A 27,140-nucleotide genomic window follows, 5' to 3' on the forward strand; every position below is an offset into this window, starting at 1 on the left:
GATGAAACCAAAAAAAAAAAATGAGAAAGGAAAAGAAAAGAACCCCTATTCTTTATTCCTTGGTCTCACATACTTACTGAACTCTTTGTTATAGATGTATAAATCTCTACTATATAAATCTCTGCATCTATGTATATCTATATATATATATATTACTATTTGTAAAAATCTATATATATATATATATATATATCTATATTACTATATATAAATCCCTACATCTATATATCTAAATTAGTGATTTTTATCATCTGGGTCTTGTATATTTTGATTAAAAAAAAGTAATTATCTTCAGGGTTATCTCTCACTCTCTGTTTTAGAACTCAAGCTCTGAGGAGGATGACCCTGATGGAACAAAAGGTATTTTCATATTTTTGACCTCAAATTAAGGGGTAATATGTTCATTTAATATATGCAAGTAACGTCGTTTGTTGCAATCTGACGAAAGGGAGGAATCTTAATATTGTCAGGTAAAGCAGAGGAGGTTACTGTAATTATTCAAACCACATGAGAAGTCTCTGTATTTGTCAGAAATCTCAGGGGAGGTAAATGTAATTTACCCAAATTTAAAAAATTTTATTAACAAAATTTTTTTCAATTAAATTTTTTTTTCAACTAATACTAACCGATGGGGCAATTGGTAATGCTACTTTAAACCTTGGGGAGGGGATTGTAATTTCTAAAATATGAGGGGTGTCAATGTAATTTACCCAGTGAGGACAAAATTAGTATTTAAAAAAACTAAATTGCTGATATCAGCAAAATCTGTTAACTGAAAGAACAATCTTGTTGTTTGATTCGGTTGCCTTCGCTACACCACCGCCCATGCTCAGAAACAGAAAATAGTTGGATCAATGGAAATTGCAAAGATCAAAAGCCCCTATTCTTTAATCTAACCCTCAAGTATTATCTAATTTGTATATATGCCACATATATATTTGTGTGTGTACGCTATATTCGATTAAAAGTATTTAATTTATCTCAAATTTACATATATATATATATATATATATAACCATAAAGGTAATATTTAATTGTTAATTTTATGGCTATTTTTTGTAAAACATGGTATCTGTAAAGATTGTTATGGGTTTGCTAATTGTTAATTTTATGGCTATTTTTGTGAAATATGGTATATGTAAAGATTGTTACGGGTTTGCTACTATTGCTTGCTGTTGTAGCAAAGGTAAAAAAAAATGAAGTAAAAATCCTTTGTTTCAGCCATGAGAAATGGTAGATGATGAAACTAAAAAAAAAAATGAGAAAGGAAAAGAAAAGAACCCCTATTCTTTATTCCTTGGTCTCACATACTTACTGAACTCTTTGTTATAGATGTATAAATCTCTACTATATAAATCTCTGCATCTATGTATATCTACATATATATATATATATATTACTATTTGTAAAAATCTATATATATATATATATATATCTATATTACTATATATAAATCCCTACATCTATATATCTAAATTAGTGATTTTTATCATCTGGGTCTTGCATATTTTGATTAAAATAAGTAATTCCATCATGGCTTTCCCAAGTGGGACATCTTCAGGGTTATCTCTCACTCTCTGTTTTAGAACTCAAGCTCTGAGGAGGATGACCCTGATGGAACAAAGGGTATTTTCATATTTTTGACCTCAAATTAAGGGGTAATATGTTCATTTAATATATGCAAGTAACGTCGTTTGTTGCAATCTGACGGAATAGGGGAATCTTGATATTGTCAGGTAAAGCAGGGAAGGTTACTGTAATTATTCAAACCACATGAGAAGTCTCTGTATTTGTCAGAAATCTCAGGGAAGGTAAATGTAATTTACCCAAATTTAAAAAATTTGATTAACAAATTTTTTTTCAATTAAATTTTTTTTTCAACTAATATTAACCGATGGGGCAATTGGTAATGCTACTTTAAACCTTGGGGAGGGGATTGTAATTTCTAAAATATGAGGGGTGTTAATGTAATTTACCCAGTGAAGACAAAATTAGTATTTAAAAAAACTAAATTGCTGATATCAGCATAATCTGAAAGAACAATCTGTAATTAAATTTTAAATCTTAAGAAATGGGATGTAATTTTCAAAAAGTGAGAAAAAAACTATAAAAAATATAAATCTTAAGAATGTTAATGTAATTTATCCAAAAAAAAAATAAATAGCAATTGGGTTGGACTCCAATGCACATCTACTCACGTGTGAATAATGTTTCTCATTCTCTTGATGGTGGTGTATTTATAAGGGCAAATTACATATACACCCCTCCAGGTTTGGCAAAATTACAGATACCCCTGAGGTTTGAGAAATTACGAATTCCCCCCTGAATGCTATATTTGCATAAGAAATTAGGGGGTAATTTGTTATGAAATATAAATCTCAGGGGGTAAATTGTTATGAAAATACAAACCTCAGGGGGCGGGATGTAATTTCCGAAACCTCAGGGGTATCTATAATTTAACCAAACCTGGAGGGGTGTATATGTAATTTGCCCTATTTATAATGTATGCATATAAATCATCATCATAAACTAAAAAGGAAAATAATTCAAAAAAAATAAAATATAAAAAATATATATATATAGGCAGAAGAAGTCTCTTCGGTATCTCTAGGTTCGATTCCCTCCCAACCAGACCCAATTCTCGCCCTTTGCAATGTACGGACCCACCGGAAAGCTCGGCCGCGGCGGCGGTGGCGGCCGAGGCGGTGCTGGCGGAGGAGGAGGTGCCGGCAAGCGCAACAACAACCTCCACTCCACCTTCCACCACCCGGCGCCTATCCACCGCCCTTCCTCCTCCTCCTCTACTCCCGGAAACCGCCTCTCCGTCGGCGGCGGCGGCACTGGTCCTCGTAACCGTAACACCGCCGCTGGCTCTACTGCATCAGCCCCTTCGGCGGCGGCGGCGGAGGAGACGTTTAGTTTAGTCACCGGGAATCCCCTTGACTTCGCCATGATTATACGGCTCGCGCCTGACCTAGTTGAGGAGATCAAGCGCGTTGAGGCTCAGGGTGGTACTGCACGGATCAAATTCGATTCGAATATGAACAATACTTCCGGAAATGTAAGTTTGCTTGAATTGAATCGCACATGATTGGGCAAATCCATATTAATTAAAGTTTGGTCCTTGTGAAATTGAAACTGAGTTTGGAATTTGGTCTTAGTGTTGGAGTAGTACTTTAGTGTTTTAGCTCAATTTGTTATTGGAAACTAGGACAATTACAATCTGTAGTATGGGGAATTTTGGGTAGTCGATAAATTAATCAGCCAGTACTTGATAAATTTGATAAGTTTTGGGTTTCTGGGTTTTCTTCATTTCTGTGTTGGATTAAGAATTTATGCCTTTTGAGTTATCTGGCAGTGGAGAAAATGCTACCAATTGAAACCCATCTGGTGCTAAAATGTTTCGGTGGCTAAAATTATAGAATGAACTTGTCCATTAAGATTAAATATGGAGGCCACTTTCCCCTGAGCATTTTGTAGGTGCAGCAGTAAGCTAGGTCACTTTGACTTAAAATCCAGATTGTTTTAAAGTAAATTTGTAGGTCTGAGAGCATCGCCAATCGTTCATCAAATCTTTCATCAAATTTGAGTAAAAAATTGATGAAAAGTTTGATCTGATATGATGCACTCCAACGGTTTTCATCAATTATGCTGGTTATCCTGCTGGTCGTCCGATGAAAAGTAAATTTTTATCCAAAACCAGTTGTCTGGGAGGTTGTCCACCCGGTCTTCCACCAACGGTCACGTGCAAAATTTGATGAAAGATTAAACGCCCCAGTAATTTTATGAAAATTTTGCCGCTTCCTTTGATTGGTATCACTTTGATGACAGGGTTGGATCTCATGTTTTAAGCCTTTTTCATCAAATTTGAATTTGATGATAAATTTGAGTAAACGTTGGAGATGGCCTAAGTAGTCACTTATTGTGTGTTAATAAACACACCATGTAAATGATTTAGTAAAAACTTTTAGTATATGAACATTAATTATATTCATTGTCTGCTTTCCTAATGCTAATTTCGTTAATGTAATGCTTCTTTTAAATTTTTAGCTACAACTATCGTTATTCCATTCTTATGTTTATCTATTCCAATTCCATTATACCATTGTTTATGTTAGGTTCTTTCAATTTCCCTTTTCGATCTCCATAAAATTTCTTCTACCGATTTAGTTTATTGTTGACAAATAATATTAATTTTCATTACAATCATAGTATTTACTAATTTCATCCCTTTACTCGGTAGTATTCCTATATTCCAAGTTTCTAATTGTATACTACTCACTTGGATTAGCTTCTGCACGCACTCGTTCATTAAAGTGCAAGAATCCTTGCCTACTTCTCACCACAACTAGACATCAATGTGACACATCTCGTGGAGGAAATATTAAAGCGAAGTCCCATATCATCTAAGGACTAAAGTAAAGTATATAAGCATGAGAGCACTCTCACCGCAATATCTAGCTTTGGGGGTTGAATTCTACTCAAGACCATGTAACATGATATCACAACTGAAGTTCCTAGTGGCCTGCACACCACTAGTGTTGTCTAGTAAGCACACTATGCATGAGGGAGGGTGTGTAGCGAAGCCCTACATCACATAGGTACTAAGTGAACTATATAAGCGTAAGGGCATCCTCACCTCAATAGCTAGTTTTTGGGGTTGAGTTATACCCTAGTTAAGTCTTGTTGTTTTATCACTACACTTGGTCTCCGATGTAGCACATTGCAAGTAGGGAACGCCTCAATGGAAGAATTTTTAGTATCCATATTCATAAAGGTGTGATTATAAATTTCATAATGGATATTGATTTGCCATGATCCCCTTCTTTTAATTGGCCTTGAGGTTGGTTGTGTCAAAAGACGACATAAGCAGAGTTATTGAAAATCATGCCTAGTGCCTCGATTAATCATGGTAGCGCTATAATACAATGTTATGTTTCTCATGTCTAGAGAACTTTTCATAGATTAAGTAGACAATGGGATTGTTATATCAATTGGGTGTAACTTGGTTCCTCTTGTGAAAGTTGATGGAAAGAATTTGGTAGTAGATTTATCGTTGGAAAACCAACAACTTCTTCCATTGCCACCACAATCTTCTTGATGTTCTACATGGGTAGGAGTTGTTCAATTTGTTTTTAAGAATGTGGGAATGAAAGGAAATAGGTATTGGAAATAAAAAGAAGTGTTTAGTAATTCAACTCGACTAAGGCCTTGTTTGGGAAGGTGGGTTAGTCGCCAAAAAGCCACTATATTTTAATTGGGTTTGAATTTCATCATCTCTGATGTTTCCCATCAAACCTTATGCACCATCTTTAACATAGGGTTGAAATGGGAGAATTAGATTGGTAGGAAATTACAGCTATACGATGAACAATTAAGGGACGTTAAGTTTGATAATAAAGGCGTGGCGAGATTACTTAATGGTATTGAGTTGGGTAATAAGAGATCTGACCGTCAATCAGACAAGATCGTGGTTAAGGGTATCAAATTCATTGGTAATGTTCAATTGGGACAGGATGCTAAGGACGAAGCTGTGGTCCACCACGTGTTGTTTTTTGTCATCAACGATAATAGTCCGTCAGATTCCGTCCCTACACCTGACAAGATATTTATTGGAGTTGGCGAGGGTAATCCTGAGACCTGGGTCTTAAAAGGTGCACGACTACGGTAACTACGCCTATATCCACTGATCGCCGGTGTCCTTGACCTCCGGTACGCAAGGGGGGTCCGGTAATGGCTGCTTCCTATTCATTCCATTTTTTATAAATAACTCCAAGTCTTTTATACGAACACTTCTACAGGATCTGTTACCTCTGCTAACCCTTCTGTTCAGACACCTTAGCTTTGATATTTTTGCCCTCTGATCTTCGTACACCGGAACAAACTTCACCGGAGCTCTCCGCCGGCTCTCTTCCCACAGTCCTAGTTGCCACGTCAAAAAGCGATCTACACACATTTGAGTGAACTGCCCGTAATTCTCTGAATACTCTTCTAAGGAGTACAACATTGTATACCAAATAAATCGACAAAAATGGCAGAAAGAAAAAGAGGGACGAAACAAGGTACCAGAAAATCACCTCAGTGTAATAACTCTCCAACTGCAAAAGCATATCTCTCATATCTCTCTCCACTGACAAATATCTGAGGCTGGACCCAGATATATAGACAGCTGTAAATACGGAGATTCGGAATTTAAAATTTGAATTCCCGCCCATTACTGTTCATTCATGCGGAATTCTGTGCACCTTTGCTTTATCTCCAAGCAAAACCACCACGATCGTGACACGTGGGTGGACAGGATTCGGCCACGTCTACTCACACCACTCACACAAAATAGTGATTACTATTTGGTGTGAGTACGGATTTAATCTCCACTTTACACGTCACCATCCGTACGTCTATCGACGGATGAAATTGCCTATCGGGTACAATTTCAACAGGGGGGGCGCTAGTAATATTATATATAGCACCCCCCCAGCTGGTGTGACCTCCCCCTATATAAGCCCTCGACAAACAACATTCACACCAGTGTAAGTTAAGTGTTAATTACTAAATAAGCTAAATCATGTCTCGCCAAGCCTCCTTCCGTTTTTATGCCAAGAATGTCTTCCTCACCTACCCACAATGCCCATGCCCAAAAGAACAACTCTTAAAACTCCTCCAGTCTCTCCTCCAACTAGCCTGTCAGCCATACTACATACTTGTCGCAAGGGAGCTCCATGAAGATGGAAACCCTCACCTTCATGCCATGGTCCAATGCACGAAGAAGATCCAAACCTCCAACCCGAGATTTTTCGATCTCACTGGAACCAATGGGAGGATTTACCATCCAAATATAGAAAAACTCCACTCGCCAACAGCAAGTCGACAGTATATACAGAAAGGGGGCGAGTACGTCGAATGGGGAGAATTTTCATCTAAGGGAAGAAGTCCTTCAAAAAACAGAGACGAACTCTGGAAGGGAATACTTGGCGAAGCAGAAACGGAGGAACAATTCTATGCTCTCTGTAAAGAAAAATGTCCCACCGATTACGTCACAAAATACCCCCAATTAAAAACATTTTCCAGGGATCATTACAAAAGAGAGAGGCCCCCATATACTAGCCCTTTTAATTCATTTCCTTTCTTAAATGAAGAAGTAAAAAAATGGGCAGAAAATAATATTTTGTTTGTAAGTCGAAATTGCGTTCAGTACGAGTTATGTCAAAATTGTTGTCTCTCCGTTTGGAGGGAAGACGATTTCCTTAGATTAGGGATACACAAAAATAATATAAACAATTTATATACTGACGAAGAACTCTCCTCCTCCTCTGATAACAGGAACCAGAGCAGAGGCCCATCCGCCCAATCTCCCTCTACCTCGAAGGACCCTCAAGAACAGGTAAAACCGCCTGGGCCAGAAGCCTCGGACGACACAATTACTTCTCCGGCAGAATAAGTTTCAAGGACTACGACCACCATGTCTTGGTTTGACCCCAGAATTTTTTTTTTTTTTTTGAATAACAACAAAATTTTATTGAAACGGGAAAGAGAAAGAGGACAAGAAGTCCTCATACAAAGAAAGAAAAAGAAAAGAAGAAAAGCAAAACAAAAACGCAAAACTCGTAACCTTAAGGATGGCAAACAACAGCACAATCCCTAGAGATTAAAAACAAAGGGACTCCTTTAAAAGGAGGAGATACAAATGCCCAAAAAGAGACCAAATATTCAGCCCTATCCCACAAATCCTCTACACTTACTTCCTTGCCTTCAAAAATTCAAACATTTATCTCCAACCATATAACCCAGAAAATAGCAAAAACAATGCTTGTTCACATTGTTTTGGCTTTCTTGGTACTCCCAAACCCGTCAAACCGAATAAGAAGCATATGTATACACTCCCGTGGAGCAGCCCACTGCACATCACATAACCTGAAAAGACGCTGTCATAATACAGTAGCCACCAGGCAATGAAGAAAAAGATGATCCGCTACCACCAAATTTCTCTTGCACATCACACACCATTGGGGGCATAGAGAGTGATTAGGCCTTCTCTTCTGGAGATCATCATTAGTTGAAATACCCTTTTGAGCCAAAGACCACATGCAAAATTTCACTTTATAAGGGACACCCACTTTCCAAATTTTCTTATGAAAAGGGAACAAGGGAATCGAGGGATTATCAATAATCTTATCAAAAAAGGATTTGCATGAAAAGACCTCAGAAGAGACAAGATTCCACACCCTACTATTGGAAGACGAAGAAAGAGAAACCCCCTCGAGCACAACCAACAAAGATGCCAACTCCCCCGCCTCCCTATCATTCAAGTTTCTAATGAGATCAAAATTTCAGGAGATGGGTGCCATAGACGAGCAAGCCACCAACGCTATAGACACATTTGCAGAACAAGCCAACCTATAAAGAAGGGGAAAAAGATCTAGGGATGTAATAAGATGTTTATTTGATATCACATAGCTGATTGGGTTAGGATGCTGGAAGATATTATACTAATTTCCAGCATCAATAGCACTGATTAAAATGCCCATATATATTCCCAGACAACTATCCAAGGACTCCTCTATCCTTGATTAACTTTATAGTTTGTAACAGCCATGCACATCAGCTGTTGATAGCAAACTGGAATGCTTCTCTTTTTTATAAAATGAACTCCAAGACCTTTTTAAGCAGTGCATAAGTTTCAGTCTATTGAGGACAAGATACTAAAATTAATTTGTGATTTCTTCTTATTTGGCTGCTGAGAAATAAGTTGTAATTTGTGTGTTCCACATTTCTTTCTTTTGTCTTCTTTTTCGTTTCTCATCCTAAGAGAATGCATAGGCAAAAATTTAAGCTGTTTCCAGTAACTTAGCATTCTATTTATTAGCTAAGAATATGAGGTTACGGCTTGTTTATGGGTGAATTTGGATTGTTCTGAAGATTTCTGAGAGCTGGATCATTAATTGTTCACAAGTTTGTATGTGTCAAGTAGGCTTGCATATAGAGCGAGTTTAGATACTTAACTGACCAATTTCCTTTTTTCGTAATGTGTGTGAAGATTTATAATATCATATCTCCTACATTACTACTTATTAGATTCCATGACATTTGCAATTGCAACAAGATGCCCATCAATGTTCTGTTTGTTATTAATCTCTTGTGATTTTGACCTTTTAGTAATTTATCAATCATAGCTTTAAGCAGTCTGTCATTGCATCAGGTTATTGATGTGGGTGGTAAGGACTTCAGGTTCGTGTGGTCTCGTGAAATGGGAGACCTCTGTGACATATATGAAGAACGTCAAAGTGGTGAAGATGGAAATGGCTTGCTTGTTGAATCAGGGTGCGCCTGGCGCAAGCTGAATGTACAGCGTGTCTTGGATGAATCGACTAAAAACCATGTTAAAATGCGGTCAGAGGAAGCTGAAAAGAAGCTAAGATCACGAAAGTATGTTGTGGATTTGATTTGCAGAATGTCTTCTTCATAATTATCTGGTGGATTAAGCATGCTTATATATCTCTTTTTCCTCTCTCTCTCTCTCTTTCAAACACTAATTTTATGCTTTTTCATCTATATCCATTAATAATTTTTTGATATGTATGTGTTGCATAAAGGCTTTATGTTTTGCTATCCACATGCCTCAGTAAGATGTAGTTCAATGGGCATATGCAGGAATTTTACCTGTTGAGATTGTGCCTTATGGTTAATGTTTCATTCTTGCTCTTTCCGGAGAATTTTATACATTTTATCCTTTTTTATCTGTTACCAAGATTTTATTTAACTCAAAAGCTGTAATTAATGTTATTGGCACATTTGTGGTTTCTTTCCTTTGTAACTTTGTTTAAAGTTATATATGACCAGAACCTGTATAAGTTTAGTGTACAATGTAAATTTTCAGAGTAGAGTTCTGCTGAATACTTGGTTATTTTTATAAGGTCATACATATTTTGCATCCTTGGTGTTAATGTAAAGGTGGTTTCTCTCTTTACAATGTAATTCATGACAAACTAATTCACGAGATCACTCAAGTCATCATGCAGAGGATTTATTACCTTGAAACAATGCAGACTAAGTTAGAGAATTGGTGTTCTCAGGGGGGATATCTTCTCCATTTTGACCTTTTGATCAAAAGTCTAGTGTAGTTTCTCCTGGACAGTTGGTTTTAATGCATGTCTCATGGGAATTTTTGTGTTTAATTCATGGGATTAGTGCCAATTAGAGGGTCAGTCACACCTTTGGTTTTTACTATAAAGGAAATAATTATTTTTGCAGAGTGTTTAAAATATTTTAAACACAATATTGTAGTGGTCTTCTGTTCTGGATTGTGGTTTAGTGTTTTAGATTTCATGGGTCTGCTATAAATCCAAAGTTGAGAGGGAAACAGCACAGCTTGTATGCTAAGCTCCCTAAAGCCTAAAATCATAGCAAAGACAACCCCCATCACCAGAAACCATTGAATAATTACGCATGTAGTTGCCTGATTCTAGAGAAACAGAACTCTTTCTTCAAATCCGACCTACCGTCAATCCAAATCTAATAGTTGGAACTCCCCCTCCTTCCTTTTCTTCTCACTTGTGAGGGTCTGGACCTCCACAAAGGGGGATGGAGTCAACTGAACGTCTCAGCCATTGGCAAGCATTCCACCCACATCTAATCAATTCTTGTTCACTGCGGATGATTGTCTTGGGTGAATTTTCCTGAATAAGATGAATAGAAGGTAATAACTGTCCTCGATTCCAGCTTTAAGCGAGCTTAAGAATTCAATGGTTTTGCTTCTTTGTTCTTCAGTTGGTGTACAAAGACAAATTCATCTTTTGGATGTCTTGAGGTTGGATTCCTCGTCACAGCAGGAAGGTGGAAATTTGTGAGACATGTGACACGCAATAAGAATTGATGCTTTAAATTTATACAAAAAGGGTTTCATTACTGGGTGGTTGTTTCTAGAAGTTTGTTGTATTGTTCCGTTGGGCTTCACTTTGCAAAATGTTGCTGTCAAAAATTGGTGCCAGCTTACAGTTCACAACATTTTTTGTGTTAATTTGGCAAGTGTATACAATATTGAGGACCTCATTATGTATCTTGTTATGAGTGTTGTCCTGATTCCTATAGGTCAAAGACGTGTTAGTTGTAAAGCTTTAAGCTGGGTAATATTAGTTTTTCTTTATGTGTTTGGAAGTATCTGGAAACCTTATAATTTTCGTCATTTGTAAATTTGGTTTACAACTCTTTAGTTGGTGCAAACTCCTGATAATGCATACGTCATTCTTGAATTGTGAGTGGCCTTGTAAGGAAAGCTTCCTGAAAATGAGTTAAAGCATTTTTGTTCAAACTGGAGGCTTTTCACCCTGTAACAATGGCATTCATGTTGTGAAATACATTGCTTCATCATGATGGCATTCATAGCAGACTGTTATAAAGCTTTTGCACAACATTCAACTTTAATCACACAATAACTTTTTGTTGTTCCTCAGAATTGTTTTCAAATCAGATATTACATTTTCTGGTTGTGACCCAGAACTTCTTGCAATTAATGTAGTTATTGTCCAATCTTTTATTTGCCTGTAGAATTTGTTTCAGTACTTCTGGCAAGTTCAGATCTGTTTTTTTGAGTGTGTGTGTGTGTGAATAGAGAGCTGTTGTTGCTATGATTGGACAGTAAACATATCACAATTAAAATAAAATAAAAAAAAAAAGAAAAAAGAAAAAGAAAAAGAAAAAGAAGAAGCTTATCTGTGAAACATTTGTAAATCTGTTCCTTTTGCATGATTAAGCTGATCGTTATATGGGACAAAATTGTGCCCAAATTTGCCCAACAATTAATTCAGATTATATTTAGTGTTGAAGAAATGGCCCTGATGTTTTCTCTATCATCTCTAAATAATATTTCAAATTTGGAATGATGCCTCCCTTAGTCATATCTACGCGCTTCTGTTTCAAAAGAGTTACTTAAAGGCTGATTTATAGTCATATTGTTGAGAGTGATTCCTCAAGCTATTTGGATGCTTTATGCAAGTAATATTGACTGTATTTTCTTTATCACAGGGCCATTATTTTAGACCATGGAAATCCGTCAATGAAGAGTCAAATGAAGGCATTAGCTGCTGCAGAGGGTAAGATTTTGATTCAAATGTTTATCTATCTTTTTCTTTATCTTTCTTTCTTTTTTTAATAGTTACCATTTCTAATCCTTGATGACATGCAGAGAAAATTTTATGAACAAATGTTGAATGATGGTAGTATATTTTGCCAAATTCTTTTATGAAGTTTTCAAATTTTCATTATAGTTGGCATTATTGTGCAAAACAGCACCAAACTTCTTTTGTATGGTATTTGATTCAGAGCAGCATTTTTCCTACTAAAGTAGGCCAATATTCCTCCTTCCCATCTTTAACCCCCTTCCCCCAATAAAAAAAACCATCAATGTGTTTGGTTTTAATTTTTTGAATTCAGTTTTTTAGAAATTGAGTTTTTTGTTTTTCGTGTTTTTTTTATTTTTAATGAATATTTTTAAAATTTTAAGCAATTTTTTTTTTTTACTTTTTTAGATACGCCTTTTTTACTTTTTTAGATAAGCCTTAATAGTGAAATATTTGTGAAAAAATATTTTTAAAAATTAATAAATACAAAAAATACGAAAAATGTACTGAATTTTCGTTTATTTTATTTTATTTTATTTTTATATTTTTGGTATTTAGTGAATTTTTTAAAGATTTTTTTCACAAATATTATAGTTTTTAAGTGTATTTATGTTAGGTGTGTCTAAAAATTTTTAAAAAAAAATTGCTTAAAATATTAAAAAAATTTAGTGAAAGAAGAAAAATACGGAAAACGAAAAAGTAGATTTTTTTGAAAAGTGAATTATGGAAATGGAAACCAAACGGAATGAATTTTTTTTTTTTTTTTTTTTTTTGATTTATTTGAATGGATGATAGTTGAATGACGTGAAATTTGAGACATTTCTATACTTGGAATGACAACAAACTCTGGATGGGGTTGAAGATGGACATGTTGGGGTTTATTGCTCCATTAAATGCATGCATACACCATGCACATCATGTATGGAATAGAATCAGTGGTTCAATGTGTGATGTACGATGGTGCCTAATGAAGGCTGCACTCTCATCACATGTTACTGGATAAGATCACATCTTTAAGGGTTGACGAATGGAAGATAAGATTAGGTTTTAAAGATGGAATTAGGCTTGAATTAGTTGAAGTTTGAACCGTTTGGTTTACTGTGAAATTGAATGAAAAACATGCTGAGAAGAGAGAAGTCAGGATTTGGGCTAGGGCAAGGTGGGGATGAATTAGGTTAGGATGCCATGGTATGTTTTTTGTTTTCAGTGCAAGATGCTATGGTACCCTACTGGGATTTTGTAGGATGATCTGACTTATGTGGAGTGGAACCAATATATAGCCACATGAGTTTTGTTGGAACTTTCCTTTTGTTAAGTATTAGTGTATAAGGGTAGTTATGTCTTTTGTTCATTTAGTCTTTTATTATAAGTATGTGTAACCCTAATATGTTTAGTGGTGTGAAATAATATACAGCAGCGGCAGTGCTCTCTCTTTTCTTCCTTTCTTTCTTTTCTTGCTTTTATGCAAATCTAACATGGTATCAGAGCTTCATCTTCCTCCTTGAAGATTCTTCTCTTGTTTCTTGTTTCTTTCGTTTTTCCCTATACACACAAAAAAAAAAAAAAATCCACAAAAAAAAAAATCCAAAAAAAATTCCTGTATGGTTGAAATTCGATGGGTTTTCACCATAGATTTTTATTTTAATTTTTTGATGAGTTTTTGAGTGTTTTTCCAATTTTTGTTGATTTTTGGAAAAACCGATTGATTTTTTTGGAAGTCCCTGCTGGGGCTTGTTTTTGGCTGTTTTTTCCTTCCTCCCTCTACCTTGGGAGCCGACTGGGACTGTCCTAGGGTTGGGAGGATTGGTTTGATGATTTGGCAAGGTTTCACTCTATTTTTGTCGATTTTTCTCAGTTTCAGCACGTTTTCTCTCAGTTTTTGACTGGTTTTGGCCTCTCCAGCCCCTGTTTCAGCTCTCAAGTGCACTACTGGCTCTTCTCTTTCTCTCCTTCATTAGTGGCATCGCCGTTTGGGTTATCCTTCCTTTAGTGTTTTAGAGAAACTTTTTCCTTTTTTAGTTCGTGATTGTCCTAGTAGTATTTTTGGTTGTGATGCTTGTGAACTTGCAAAGCATAAACGTACTTGTTACCCTTCAATTAATAAAAGTACTTTTCCTTTTATGCTTATTCATACCGATGTGTGAGGCCCTTTCCCTATGGTTTCTACTTCTGGGTATCGATGGTTTGTTACATTTATTGATTATTTTTTCCGTGTGACTTGGATTTACTTGCTTCGAATTAAGAGTGAAGTTTTTTCTTGTTTCCAAACTTTTCATAAAATGGTGACCAATCTTTTCAATGCTCAAATCAAAATTCTTCGTAGTGATAATGGGACTGAGTATGTTGATTGAGTTTTTCGGGCATACCTAGAGGAGCATGGCATTTTTTATCAGACTAGTTGTGTTGGTACTCCTCAATAGAATGGAGTTGCCGAATGCAAGAATGACCATCTTCTTGAAGTTGCTCGCTCTCTCTTGTTTACCATGAATGTCCCTAAGTCATTTTGGGGTGATGTTGTTCTTACCGCTGCTTACCTTATTAACCGTATGCCTTCCAATGTCCTCCAATTTCAGATTCCTCTTCAACTGATTCTTATCGCATATCCCACCTCTTATTTTCCTCCTCGGGTGTTTGGGTGTGTCTGTTTTGTTCATTTGCAACCTCGTACTCGTGGGAAACTCGATCCTAAGGCTGTGCATTGTGTCTTTATTGGTTATTCTGCTACTCACTCGCAAAGTGTATGTAAGTATGGATGTCACTTTCCGTGAATCTATGTCCTTTTTTCCTTCTCCTCCGCCATCTCCTCCGGAGGAGAGTAGTAGTGGTATGGATGAGATTGCGGATGAGGAGATGGCCTATCAACACGAGTTGTCTTTTTTCCTTCCTAGTCAGCAAACTACTATTTGTGGTGAGGGGGAGCCTAATAGTTCTCTTGATGTGGAGCCTGACATTAGTGGTCATTTGGACAGGGCTGATCTTAAGACTTATTCTCGGTGTCCGAAAGAGCAAGCATCCCTTGTGCCACCAAACCCATCATTATCCCTCATGCCAGTTCCAGGTAATGCATCTCAATCTATCCCTCTACCTCTAGTTGAGAGTCCTATTGTCAATGATTTGGGTCTTCCTATTGCTCTTAGAAAAGGGGTTAAGGCTTGTACTCAACACCCCATTTCTAAATTTGTGTCATATGATTCATTGTCTTCTATATATCGTGTTTTTGTTTCGTCTTTGTCTTCTGCATGTATTCCCCAGAGTTGGACAGAAGCTATCAATGATCCTAAGTGGAAAGTAGCTATGGTAGAAGAGATGCAAGCTCTAAGCAAGAATAACACTTGGGAGTTGGTTTCTCTTCCTAGTGGAAAAAAGCCTATAGGGTGTAAGTGGGTGTTCACCATCAAGCAGAAAGCAGATGGAACAATTGAACGGTACAGAGCACGATTAGTGGCCAAGGGATTTACTCAGACATATGATTATTAAGAAACCTTTGCTCCTGTGGCAAAGATGAATTCCATTTGAGCTATTCTCTCATGTGCAGCTAATTTGGAATGGCCTTTACAGCAGTTAGACGTGAAGAATGTATTTCTCCATGGTGATTTGGAGGAGGAGGTATATATGGATATACTACCAGGATTCTCATCTTAGTCTACAATTGGGAAAGTTTGTAGGTTGAAAAGGCATTATATGGTTTGAAACAGTCTTATCGAGCTTGGTTTGACAGATTCCTAAAGGCTATGTTGAGGTTCGGGTATAAGCAAAGCAATGCAGATCACACAATGTTTGTCAACCGTCACGCAAATAAGGTAACTGTGCTTATAGTATAGGTGGATGACATAGTTGTGACAGGTAAGGATGAGGAAAAAGTGACACATCTTAAGATGCTGTTGGTCAAGACCTTGGTTCGTTGCGGTACTTTCTTGGGATTGAAGTTGCCAGATCTGACAAAAGCATCTTTCTTTCTCAACGGAAGTATATTTTAGATCTTCTTGAGGGAACTGGCATGTTAGGCTGCCGACCTGTTGATTCGCTAATTGAGGCTAATCACCATCTTTGTAGTGGTGATCTTGTGGAGAAGGAAAGGTACCAGCGACTTGTGGGAAGACTTATATATTTATCCCACACTCGTCCAGATATTGCCTATGCGGTTGGGATAGTGAGTCAATTTATGCATGAGCCTTGTGCCCCTCATTTGGATGCAGTGTATCGTATTTTGAGGTATCTTAAATATGCTCTTGGAAAAGGGATTTTATTTTCCAATCATAGTCATTTGAGGTTGGAGGCATTCACAGATGCTGATTGGGCTGGTTTTATAGATGACAGGCAATCTACCTCCAGTTACTGTGCATTTGTGGGAGGAAATTTAGTCACATGGCGTAGTAAGAAACAAGCAGTGGTGTCCAGATCTAGTGCAGAGGCAGAATACAGGGCTATGGCGCATGGTACATGTGAATTGATGTGGCTCCAGTCCTTGTTGAATGATATTGGGTTTGTTTGTAGTGAACCATTGACACTGTACTGTGACAACAAAGCTGTCATTAGTATTGCTCACAATCCTATTCAGCATGATAGAACAAAGCATATTGAGATCGACAGACATTTCATCAAGGAGAAATTGAATAAGGGTTTCATATGTATGCCTTTTGTGAAGTTTGCAGATCAATTGGCTGATGTCTTTACTAAGGGTCTTAGTAGTAAGATTTTCCATCCTATTTGCTGCAAGTTGGGCATGAGAGATATCTTTGCACCAACTTGAGGGGGAGTGCTAAGTATTAGTGTATAAGGGTAGTTATATCTTTTGTTCCTTTAGTCTTTTATTATAAGTATGTGTAACCCTAATATGTTTAGTGGTGTGAAATAATATACAGCAGCAGCAATGCTCTCTCTTTTCTTCATTTCTTTCTTTTCTTTCTTTTATGCAAATCTAACACTTTCTTTTTGTGTTGGACATTTAATATATTTCACAAAGGAGGCCTAAAAGACCACATCTCTTTACTTCTGCTATTGTTGAGTAGTCTCCATTTATTTGGCAATGTGAGATCTAGTTTTATACCGTCTGGTAATAAATGACATCCACATCAATAATTCTGGCATTTTCCCTGTATTATGATAATGAGAAATTGGTGATAGAAGTAAATAAGTTAATTCTCCTGCATTTGCAGATGTTGGATTATTGATCTCCTCGAGATAACTGATCTTGTAATTTGGTTTAAATGCATTCTCATGTAAATACTTCCAATGTAAGAATTACATTCCAAAATTTTGACATCATTGCAAGGTACCTAACATGGTTTCCTTGTTTCTAGTTAACCCGTGGAGAAAGCCTTTCAAACAAAAGAAGGAGCCTGAATTCAAAAAGAGGAAAATTGAGACACCTCCAGGTAATTGGTGCTGTTAAATATGAACATTTCTTCTTCAGGATGTGCTTTATTTTGAAGTTCAACTTGAACATCACTCGAGCACTTTAGCTGCTACTTTAAATTGTTGTTAATTCATTTTAAAATTTTCTTACTTGTGTAAGTCGTCGTTAAAATTTCTTTAATTTCTCTTTTATTCTCTTGCCACAGTTGCAGTTGGAGGCCCTCCTAAATCTACTTACAAACCTGGATTGCCCTCAACAACTCCTGCGAAGAGCAGGCCATCAGGTTCTCCACTACCTTCACCACCTGAGCATTCTGGTGCTCCAGCATCTCCATTTGGAATTGGTAATATTATCAAAAGTCATACCAGTGTAGAAGAGATTATGCCCAGTCAGGTTATGAGTAAAGAGAATGCTACCAGCTCTGAGAAAGAAATGCCCAACAGGGCCACTAGTGGAGCAGTATGGGAAAAACCAGGACGCAAGGGGAATTTAGGAGCTAAACCAATGGACTTGCAGAGCATGCTGATTTCACTACTTACGGAGAAACCTGAGGGTATGAGTCTAAAGGTAAGCTTGTGATTCAAACTACTTTCATCAAATTTGTTGGTTTTCTGTGAGTAATTTATATATTTCTGTTAGGACGTTCATGCAGTAAAACTTTCATCAAATTATCGAGTATATTTCATTGCATCCATTCATTCTCTATCACATGCTTGTTAATTTCTTTTTGCTCCTACATTTTGTTGTATATTATAGGCCTTGGAGAAAGCTATTGGCGATATGATACCCAACTCTGCAAAGAAGATTGAGCACATAATTAAAAAAGTAAGTGGTGGAAATCCTTGATACAATTGTTTGTAAGAACAGTGAATGAGTGAATGATCTTGTGTGTTCTCATTTAAATTTCGGAATCAGATTGCAACTTTCCAAGCCCCAGGAAGATATATCTTGAAACCAGGAGTGGAGTTGGAAAACTTCAAGAAACCTTTGTCAGAAAGTGGAAGGTACCTGCCATTTCTTTATTGCATAAGGGGGTTACCAACAGTGTAGTTGTTTAACTGTTTTATATTTTAGCAAGTTATAATCAATACAAGACACAAGCTAGGTACTTTGTATTCATTGCTTCATCTTGATTATCCATTAGGAAAAGGATGAACTGAAATGGGATAAAAAATATTACTGTGTTACACAAGGCATGCATAAAATCTGCAATATGTGATACTTTGTAAATTATCCTATCCTCGCATCTAGAATGATATGAGTTTTTTTTTTTTTCTTCTTCTTTTTATTTTTTAACTGCTTTTAATAAAATAAAAATAAAAAAACCATGCTGCTTTTGTGTGCCATTTGTTTGTCAATCTCATTAATTTGGATGCTGATATCTTTGCATCATTATCCATTTACATTTCGTAATTTGATCTGATAGTTGTACGTTTTGGATGAAAATTTCATGCAATCCTGATTTTCTCCTCTGCCTTATTTTTATTTGTTTATTTTTTTTATTGTTGGAATAATTACTGGAAATTCCATGCCTGTAATTTTTGATTGGATATATTTTTCATTCATGGATTTGACTCACTGCATTCTGCTTATCTGGTGAATAAGCCAGGTGTCCGCTATGCTGTAGCTTTTTTCCTTTTCTTTTTGATTAAAAAGTGACACATACAAAAGAACTTTATGTAATTTCATACTCTTTTTTTTTTTTTTTTGGGGGGGGGGGGGGGGGGGGCTTGGTTGTACTCTTACATCCTCTCTTTTTTTTTTTCTTTTTTTTTTTTGTTGATAAATAAACAAATATTATTAAAAAAGCATCAAAGAGATGCAACAAATACAAAATGCCCGCCCCAATTAGGGGAAAACAGAAAAACAAGCATTAACTAATCACATAAAATCTAAAAAGACAAATAGGTCTGGATCAACTTTCCCCTCCAACCAACTATACAAAACTACAAGAAGACGATTCTCTAACCAAGAGACACCATGTGAGACCTCGGAAAAGGTGCGTCTATTCTGCTCCAACCAAACAAGCCACATTAAACAGAATGGCGCCAACAACCACCCGCCGACGTCGACGCCCAAGCCGAACACCCCGCCAAAGCCAAAGCAAATCCAACACTCCTTTCAGTTGAACCCAAGCAATCCCAAAAAGTGAGCAAACAAAACCCCACAATTGCGATGTCACCAAACAATGAAGAAACAAATGTTCTACCGACTCCGCATCAGTACAACACAGATTCACTAAAACATGCCTCCGCCGCATCAAATTCACCAAAGTGAGATTCCTTTCTAAAGCTGTCATCCACATGAAGAAAGCAACTTTAGAAGGAACCCCCAAAACCCAAACACTCTTCCAAGGGAATACCCGTCCACAATCCCCCACCAAACCCCAATAGAATGACGCAACTGTGAATCCTCCCTTTGCCCCCCTCCCACTCCACACCATACCATCTTGTCCCTCTCCAGTCATCCCCAAACCGTATAAAAAACCCCACAACTCCACCAACTGAGCAACCTCCCAATCCTACACCTCCTACCGTAACTGAATATTCCAAACCACCGTACCTCCACCTCCCAAATGAGAAGCAACTGTAGCCTCCCAATCAATCGCGATATTAAAAATCAATGGGAAACAGGTCTCCAGCAAAATCCCACCACACCACCTATGCTTTCAAAACCTAACCCTCACCCCATTCCCCACCTTGAACCCAATCCACTTCCAAAACTTCACCCTCTCCAACCAAATCCGTTTCCATAACCCACAACCATAAGTACAAGCCACATCTCTCGAAACCCAATCCCCTCGTCCCACCCAATACTTAGAAGCCACAACCTTCTGCCAGAATCAATCATGCCCCAACGCAAAGCGCCACAACCACTTCCCCAAGAGAGCTCTATTGAAAGTCACCAACCTCCTCACCCCCAAACCCCCTGCTTGCTTAGGTAGACAGATCCACCCCCAATCCACCAAATGATGCCTAAACTCATCTCCGCCACTTCCCCACAAAAAATCCCTCTAAAGCTTCTCCATTCGTTGTGCCACTGACACTGGGATAACATGGACCGACATGAAGTAGGTCAGAATACTGCTCAACACACTCTTAATCAATGTCAATCTCCCTCCTTTCCTGCGAGATGACGTTGAACACGTTCCATTACTCCCTCCCACACCCCTTTCGCCTTGAATGATGTCCCTAATGGCAAACCCAAATAAGACAACGGCAACGCCGAGACCTTGCAGCCCAATACCACCGCTAAAGTATGCAACCTATCAACCTGCCCAACTGAAATAAGCTCCGACTTCCGCAAGTTGACCTAGAGGCCCAACACCGCCTCAAAGCAAATCAAAACAAAGCAAAGCAAAACACATCTCAAATGTCCAACCTACTCTACTTTAGCCCCACAAAAAATCAAAGCATCATCTGCTTATAACAAATGAGATACACCAATAGTAGCACTAGACAACGATCCCACAACAAAACCTTCCAGTAGCTCTTCCTGCACTGCTCTATCCAACAATCTACTCAACGCCTCCATCATTAGAATAAATAGCAGTGGTGACAAAGGGTCCCTCCTGTCAAAGACCTTGAAAAGTTGGAAAGAATCCCGCTGGAGTCCCATTAATCAACACAGACATCCGCACCATGGAAACAATTTCATAGAATCTTGCCTCGTAAATTGTTATAAAAGGTGAAAGTTACACATCTTGGAAGGGGTGCCATCATTCTCTAGAAAATTATTTCTTTACTTTCTGTAATATTGTATCTTTTGCAGTTCTCCTGAAGATAATCTTCACCAAATACCTGCTCTTGAAGACAAGCGTGACGACGTTCCTGCTCCCATACCAATCTTTCCAGAGAAAGGTGCTACTGAAGAATTTGAGAAACAGGCACAGTTGAACTCTAACATTGGAGAAGAATTTAATTCTTTAGAAAAAAATGATATCCAACACCATTCTCCTGATCTTTTTGGTGATAAAAAGGTTTCTGACAATAGTGAAGGGCCAGCAGGTAGCTCCAGTGATAGTGGAAGTGACAGTGATAGTGAAACTGACAGCAGTGATAGTGGAAGTGACAGTGGAAGCCATAGTAGAAGCAGAAGCAAAAGTAAGAGCCCAATTGGAAGTGGAAGCGGAAGTAGCAGTGACAGTGAAAGCGATGCCTCTTCTAACAGCAAGCAGGGCTCTGATGAGGATGTGGATATCATGACGAGTGACGATGACAAGGAATCAAAGCCGCAATTGCAAACTTCTGAACCAGGGTTTTCTACAGCACCAATGGCATGGAGGGATTTTGTTGTTGGGCCTGTACAAAATGGAATTGATGAAAAACAAGATGGCAATGGCTCTGATGTAGCTGAGATTGAGAAAGACTTGCCTGATGATGATCCGGAGACTGATTTTGCTATTGTTGCCAATTCAATTTCTAATAAAGACAGTGAAAAACCTGTTGAAGACATTCGACTTTCTTCTCCTGCTCACCAAGAACATCAAGAGAGCCAGGTCTACACAGGAAATTTATTTAGTGACAAAGAAAATATTGCTAAAGATGGCTTCAAGCGTGGGCAGACTGACAGCTCTGAGAGGATATTCAAAGGTAAATCTAAAAGGGGTTCTGATTCAAAGCACCCGCACCCTCGTGAAAAATCTGAACATGCAAAAAGATTAAAAGATGGGAGCTCTCTTCAACCAAAAGCATCTCAAGGTAGGGACTCTGTCTTGGAAAGTCCTAAAAAATCATCTCCTGATAGAGTCATTGAAGACCCTCAAAAGGGCCATTCCACCCAAATGATGAATAGGGCCTCTAGGGATGGAAATGCTGATTCTGCCTTGCAAAAAGGCTACAACCAAGGAATCCCTAGTAAATCTATTTCGGATTCTCTGAATTCAGGACAAAAGCCTGTTGATCTTAATGCACGGGTAAAGGCTCCTGATTCAGCAGAAAGACCTGGTATACATGCTGAGAACTTGGGACGTGGCAGTAAATATTCTGAAAGGAATCGTCAGTCGCATGAGGGTTTACCCGCCCAAAAAGACACAGTTTCTAGGGAAATACAAGATGAAGATTGTTATACCAAAGAGACAAAGATGCCAAGAAATTGTAAGGAAGCTGCTTTTGGAGATAAACACTCAACACACTTTGACTCTTATTATTATGGGAAACATGGTGAACTGGGTGGGAAATTTAAGGAGGCTGGAGAGGTTTCAAACTCTCATATGGAAAGATCCCCTGCCATAAATGGGAGAGGCAAATTGCTTCAAAGGGAGCTTTCAGACTTGGAGTTGGGTGAACTTCGTGAGCCTTTGTCCGAGGAAACTCCTGGGGTTAAGAAGGAATTTGAAAGAAAAAGTTCGTTTAAGCAGTCAGAGAACAAACAAAGCTCTTCAGATTACTGGAATTTGGATTTGAGTAAGGGAAAACCTACTGGAAAAACAATTGTAGACATTGGAAAGCCCTCCCCACCCCATTTAAGGGGTGGGATCCCTAGCAATCCAGAGGCTTTATCTAAGAGGAGGACTCCTGAACATCATGCTGAAGATTTAACAAGACCACACCAAAGGGCTGTGCCATCTCAGCCACAAGGCCCACTACACCTCTCAAGAGTAGTAGATCGTCCTGAAGTTGGTACTCAAAAATTAGCAGATGTGAGTGGTAAGCTTAGACATAACGAAGCTAGAGCAAGCCAGGGGATTGGTCTAGAAGATTTTGGAGATACTAATAAGAAAGCATCTATCAGTGCACCACAGCAGCATGATACATATAGGGGACCAATTTCTCATCCTATGAAAGAAAGTAAAATACAAAAATCAAATACTTTGGCAGACTCAGGTGATATACACAAGGATACTTCTTTAACTGAGAGTAATGAAGGGGGTCTAAAGAGGAGGGAATCTTCTTCTGATGAGAATAGTTGTTCATATTCCAAGTATGAAAAGGAGGAGCCGGATCTCAAAGGACCAATAAAGGACTTCTCTCAGTAAGTAGTCACAGAGTTTGCTTACATTAATTAATATATTTTTCCTTTGCCTTTTATCTTCCATATGTTGTGGAGTCACCTAAAATTTTGGCATCTGCTCATTTTTTCTGTTGCCTTTGTCTTCATGCATCTTTAGGTACAAAGAATATGTGCAGGAGTATCGTGAGAAGTATGATAGCTACTGCTCATTGAACAAGACTTTAGAGAGCTACAGGTATTATGGAAATTTTAATTGCTCACGTTCAAGGTTTTGGGCTTTCCACTTTAGCTTCTAATTGTTTGGTTGCTGCAAATTGGATTTGTGGGTCCAAATTCTTGTTGGTTGAGACGTGGTTTCTTTTGTTGCAGGAATGAATTTGATAAACTGGGAAAGGACCTTGAAATTGCAAAAGGGAAGGATAATATGGAAAAATATTTTACCATTTTGGGGCAGTTAAAGGAATCTTATCGTCAGTGTGGAACGGTAAGCCTCATTTTTGTTTCTCTCATGTTTTATTTCATATACATGGAATGCTTGAAGCATTGGTTAAATCTATTATGAAAATTTTGTTTATTGACCAAATACCATTTTCCCCTTGTATTTTCCAATTTATCTTATTTTTAATCATCCCTCTCCTAACCTGATTTAACACACCTTTTGTGACATGATACTTACAATAATCTGGAGTGTTGTGGAAATCAGATTGCTATAAATCCCAATTGCTGACCTTGCCCATTTAGGTTCAACACATTGGCTGTGTGCTCAAGTCTCCAAGCCTTGGGTAGTTTGCATGGATGATGATTATCACCGTTAAAAACTTTTAGGGTCTCTATAGTTGCTTTGATGGATTTCACAGCCAATCAAACGTTGTTTTCAGCTCAGAAACTTGCATCATGTGGCATCTCTTTTGCTCCAACAATTAAGCTTTGTGATGTTTGATTTGACGATATGAAATCATCCTCTTCAATTTAAAGCTCATGCTCATTTGGGGGCTCTTAATGAATCATTTGTACCTATTCTGCTTCTTGGACTTCCTAGTCTGACTTGATTTCAATTATTCAACTTATGTAGAGACATAAACGGCTGAAGAAAATATTCATTGTGCTTCATGAAGAATTAAAGGTAATCTTAATCCAAACTAGTCACTTTCAATCTTTGATATCTTTTCTATTAGTCTGCCACAAAATGATTTCATGTTTGAGTAATAGCCCCTTGTGATAATATGTATTTATAACTATGATATCTTATTGCAGAACCTGAAGCAGATGATTAAAGACTACGCTGTCTCATATATAAGAGATTGATGCCTTTTTCTTGTTTTATACCCTAAGATTCCAGTTGGGTTCTTTTTATGTCAGCCAAGGTTTGTTCCAATGACAGCGCTACAGTTTTTAATGTGGAAATCAATTTGTAAAATTCTATAAATGGCTGGAGTGAGAGACTATCGGTAGAAGAAGCTTCACAATGTTCTTGCAAAGGAAGCTCTACTCCAGTCTCCATGGGAATGAAGTTGTAGCCACCCAAACCAAAAACGAAAAAAATGTTGATGCCACAACCCTTGTTAGAGCAATGTGGAAAGAAGGAAATTTGTGATTCATCTTCTCAAGCAGGTCTACGAGCCCTATTTTTTTGTGGATTTTTGTGGCAGTTTTTTTGTTGCTCTGGTGGCAACACTGTAAGAAAGCCATTCCCTGTGCCCCCCAAATTTTGTACGATTGTCTTTGCTACTGAACAATGGTTTATACAAAAGGTCGCCTCTTTTAGTCCCCCTGTGGAATTCATGTGAAATCATGTCAAGTATTTTGTTAGATAGTCCAACTAGGGTTAGCCGAGACAAGGATCCAAAGAGGTTCCCAAGAGCTACCATTGATACCATGGTTTTAATTTTCACTAATTATCATAGATACCGTGGTTTTGATTTCCGCTAATTACCATCGTTACAGGAGCAATTTTAGTAGACAAAACTTGTGCTAGGTGTTTAGGTTTGGTGGAGAGATCAAAATTGAAGATGTCAAGAGATGATGAGATGCGTCTCAGGTAAACTTGCACGAGCGTGTTGCATTAGTCTAGAACACTTTAGTATGTAAAATTGCACTGCACGAGCGTGTTGCATTAGTTTAGAATACATTAGTATATTTTGTCATTATTTAACTAATCATTTGGGAATCGAGAGTAATAGTGTTAACTTTTAACAATAATTTCAAGGAGTTGTGAAGACTCAAGTCTCGGATCTCCTATTGTTGAAGTTCTTGTGATCAATCCTTCTGTGTATCTGTAATGTAACTTAAATAATGGTATATATCTTATTATATATTGGAGGAATTGTTATTTTTAGCAAATTCTAAGAATTTCGAATTTTGTTTGTGGTAGGGATGTTTGACTTTATTATTAGTATTTTTTTGATAATTTTCGTCGTTTTGAAATTTTATTGTTTTTAAAAACGTAGTTGGGCAATCAAGCTAGCAATAAAAATATTTTCCATCATTTGAACCCCCTTCTCTTTGAAAATGCATATTTTCAAAATAGTTTTTATTGTTGTGTGTTTATTATTATTATTATTACTATTTTGGAGTTTATGTATTGAAGGTAATGGTATGTGTTGAGTTCCATGGCCAATGCTGAATGGATACAATTGCGTCCATTGATGCTTGCTTTTATGGGGAAATTACCATTTAGGGGTAGTTTTGAAAAGTTATTACAAATTTATGATAAAATGTATGATTTTAATTATTAATATTTATAAAATTTATCAGTTATTTGTAATTATTTTTCAAAACTTACGCTAATTTTAAATTTCTCCTATTTTTATTGGGATCAATAAACATGTGCAAATTTTGTAAAGAATAATTTTCACTCTTATCAATCTATATTTAATAATTTGACCAGTACGGTTTAAATTTCTTAAGATAAAAAATAAACAAATAGTTTAACACAATCATACTGATATATTTATAATTTGAAATTATGCATTTTTATAATAACGTTATATTTTTTATGAAAAAATGTGTAATATTATCATAAAAATGCATGGCATTACAAAAAATATATAACTTAATTTTTGAACCATAAATTATTATAAATCTATGAGAAGATTATATAATATTTATCATAAAAATGTGTAACAAGCATTACAAAAATAGTGTATATGATACACAATCGTAGATTTTTAGAAAATAGAAATAAGAAAATAGAAATAAGTTATGTTATGATTAAATTTTTTTTTTTATATAGAATTGGATATTTCATAGTTGTGTCTTATTTTGTAAGGATCATTTTTTGTATTAGAAATTAAGTTTTAAAATTTGTTTCAGATTTCAGATTTTATTTTTTGATTTTATTGTTGAAAAATAAAAAATAAAAAAAGAAATAATATATATTTTTAATCCTTAAAAATTACTTTCAGCCCAAAAAAAAAAAAAGAAAAAAAAAAAGAAAAATTCATAAATATTTATTATTAATTTTTTTACCATCTTAGTTTTGAAATTGGGTAAATTACACTTTGTCATTTTTATATTCAGTCATTTTCTCATTTTGATATTTAAAGTTTTTCCCCCCTTACTTTAACCCTTCATGTTTTAATTTTTTTTCTTCAATTTACTCTAAAAGCTATCTTGTGTGCACAATTAGACAAAAAATTTATCAAATTCACAATAACATAACATAAAAATATTATTATACATAATTCACAGTTCTGACACAAACTCAAATAATAATATAA

At 36.8% G+C, this 27,140-nt stretch overlaps 1 protein-coding gene across 1 annotated transcript; it reads left to right on the forward strand.

Annotated features, from left to right (window-relative positions):
- The first annotated feature begins 2,526 nt into the window (after positions 1–2,526).
- Positions 2,527–25,189, forward strand: LOC114271237 (dentin sialophosphoprotein-like protein). The gene is made up of 12 exons (XM_028212857.2): positions 2,527–3,061; positions 9,197–9,423; positions 12,019–12,086; positions 17,414–17,488; positions 17,675–18,036; positions 18,226–18,294; positions 18,385–18,473; positions 21,241–23,442; positions 23,579–23,656; positions 23,791–23,905; positions 24,494–24,544; positions 24,676–25,189. Exons 1-12 carry the CDS (start codon positions 2,654–2,656, stop codon positions 24,724–24,726), a joined length of 3,795 nt encoding a protein of 1,264 aa, XP_028068658.2. The 5' UTR covers positions 2,527–2,653; the 3' UTR covers positions 24,727–25,189.
- The last annotated feature ends 1,951 nt before the right edge of the window (positions 25,190–27,140 follow it).

Source organism: Camellia sinensis, chromosome 15, assembly GCF_055761805.1.
Source record: "Camellia sinensis isolate YWXY chromosome 15, ASM5576180v1, whole genome shotgun sequence".
Taxonomy (NCBI): Eukaryota; Viridiplantae; Streptophyta; class Magnoliopsida; order Ericales; family Theaceae; genus Camellia; species Camellia sinensis.

Coding starts and splice junctions, on each gene's coding strand:
- LOC114271237 (XM_028212857.2), top strand. CDS start 2,654: ATGTACGGACCCACCGGAAAGCTCGGCCGCGGCGGCGGTGGCGGCCGA. Junction 18,037..18,225: donor CTGAGGGTATGAGTCTAAAG/GTAAGCTTGTGA, acceptor TGTATATTATAG/GCCTTGGAGAAAGCTATTGG. Junction 18,295..18,384: donor TTGAGCACATAATTAAAAAA/GTAAGTGGTGGA, acceptor TTTCGGAATCAG/ATTGCAACTTTCCAAGCCCC.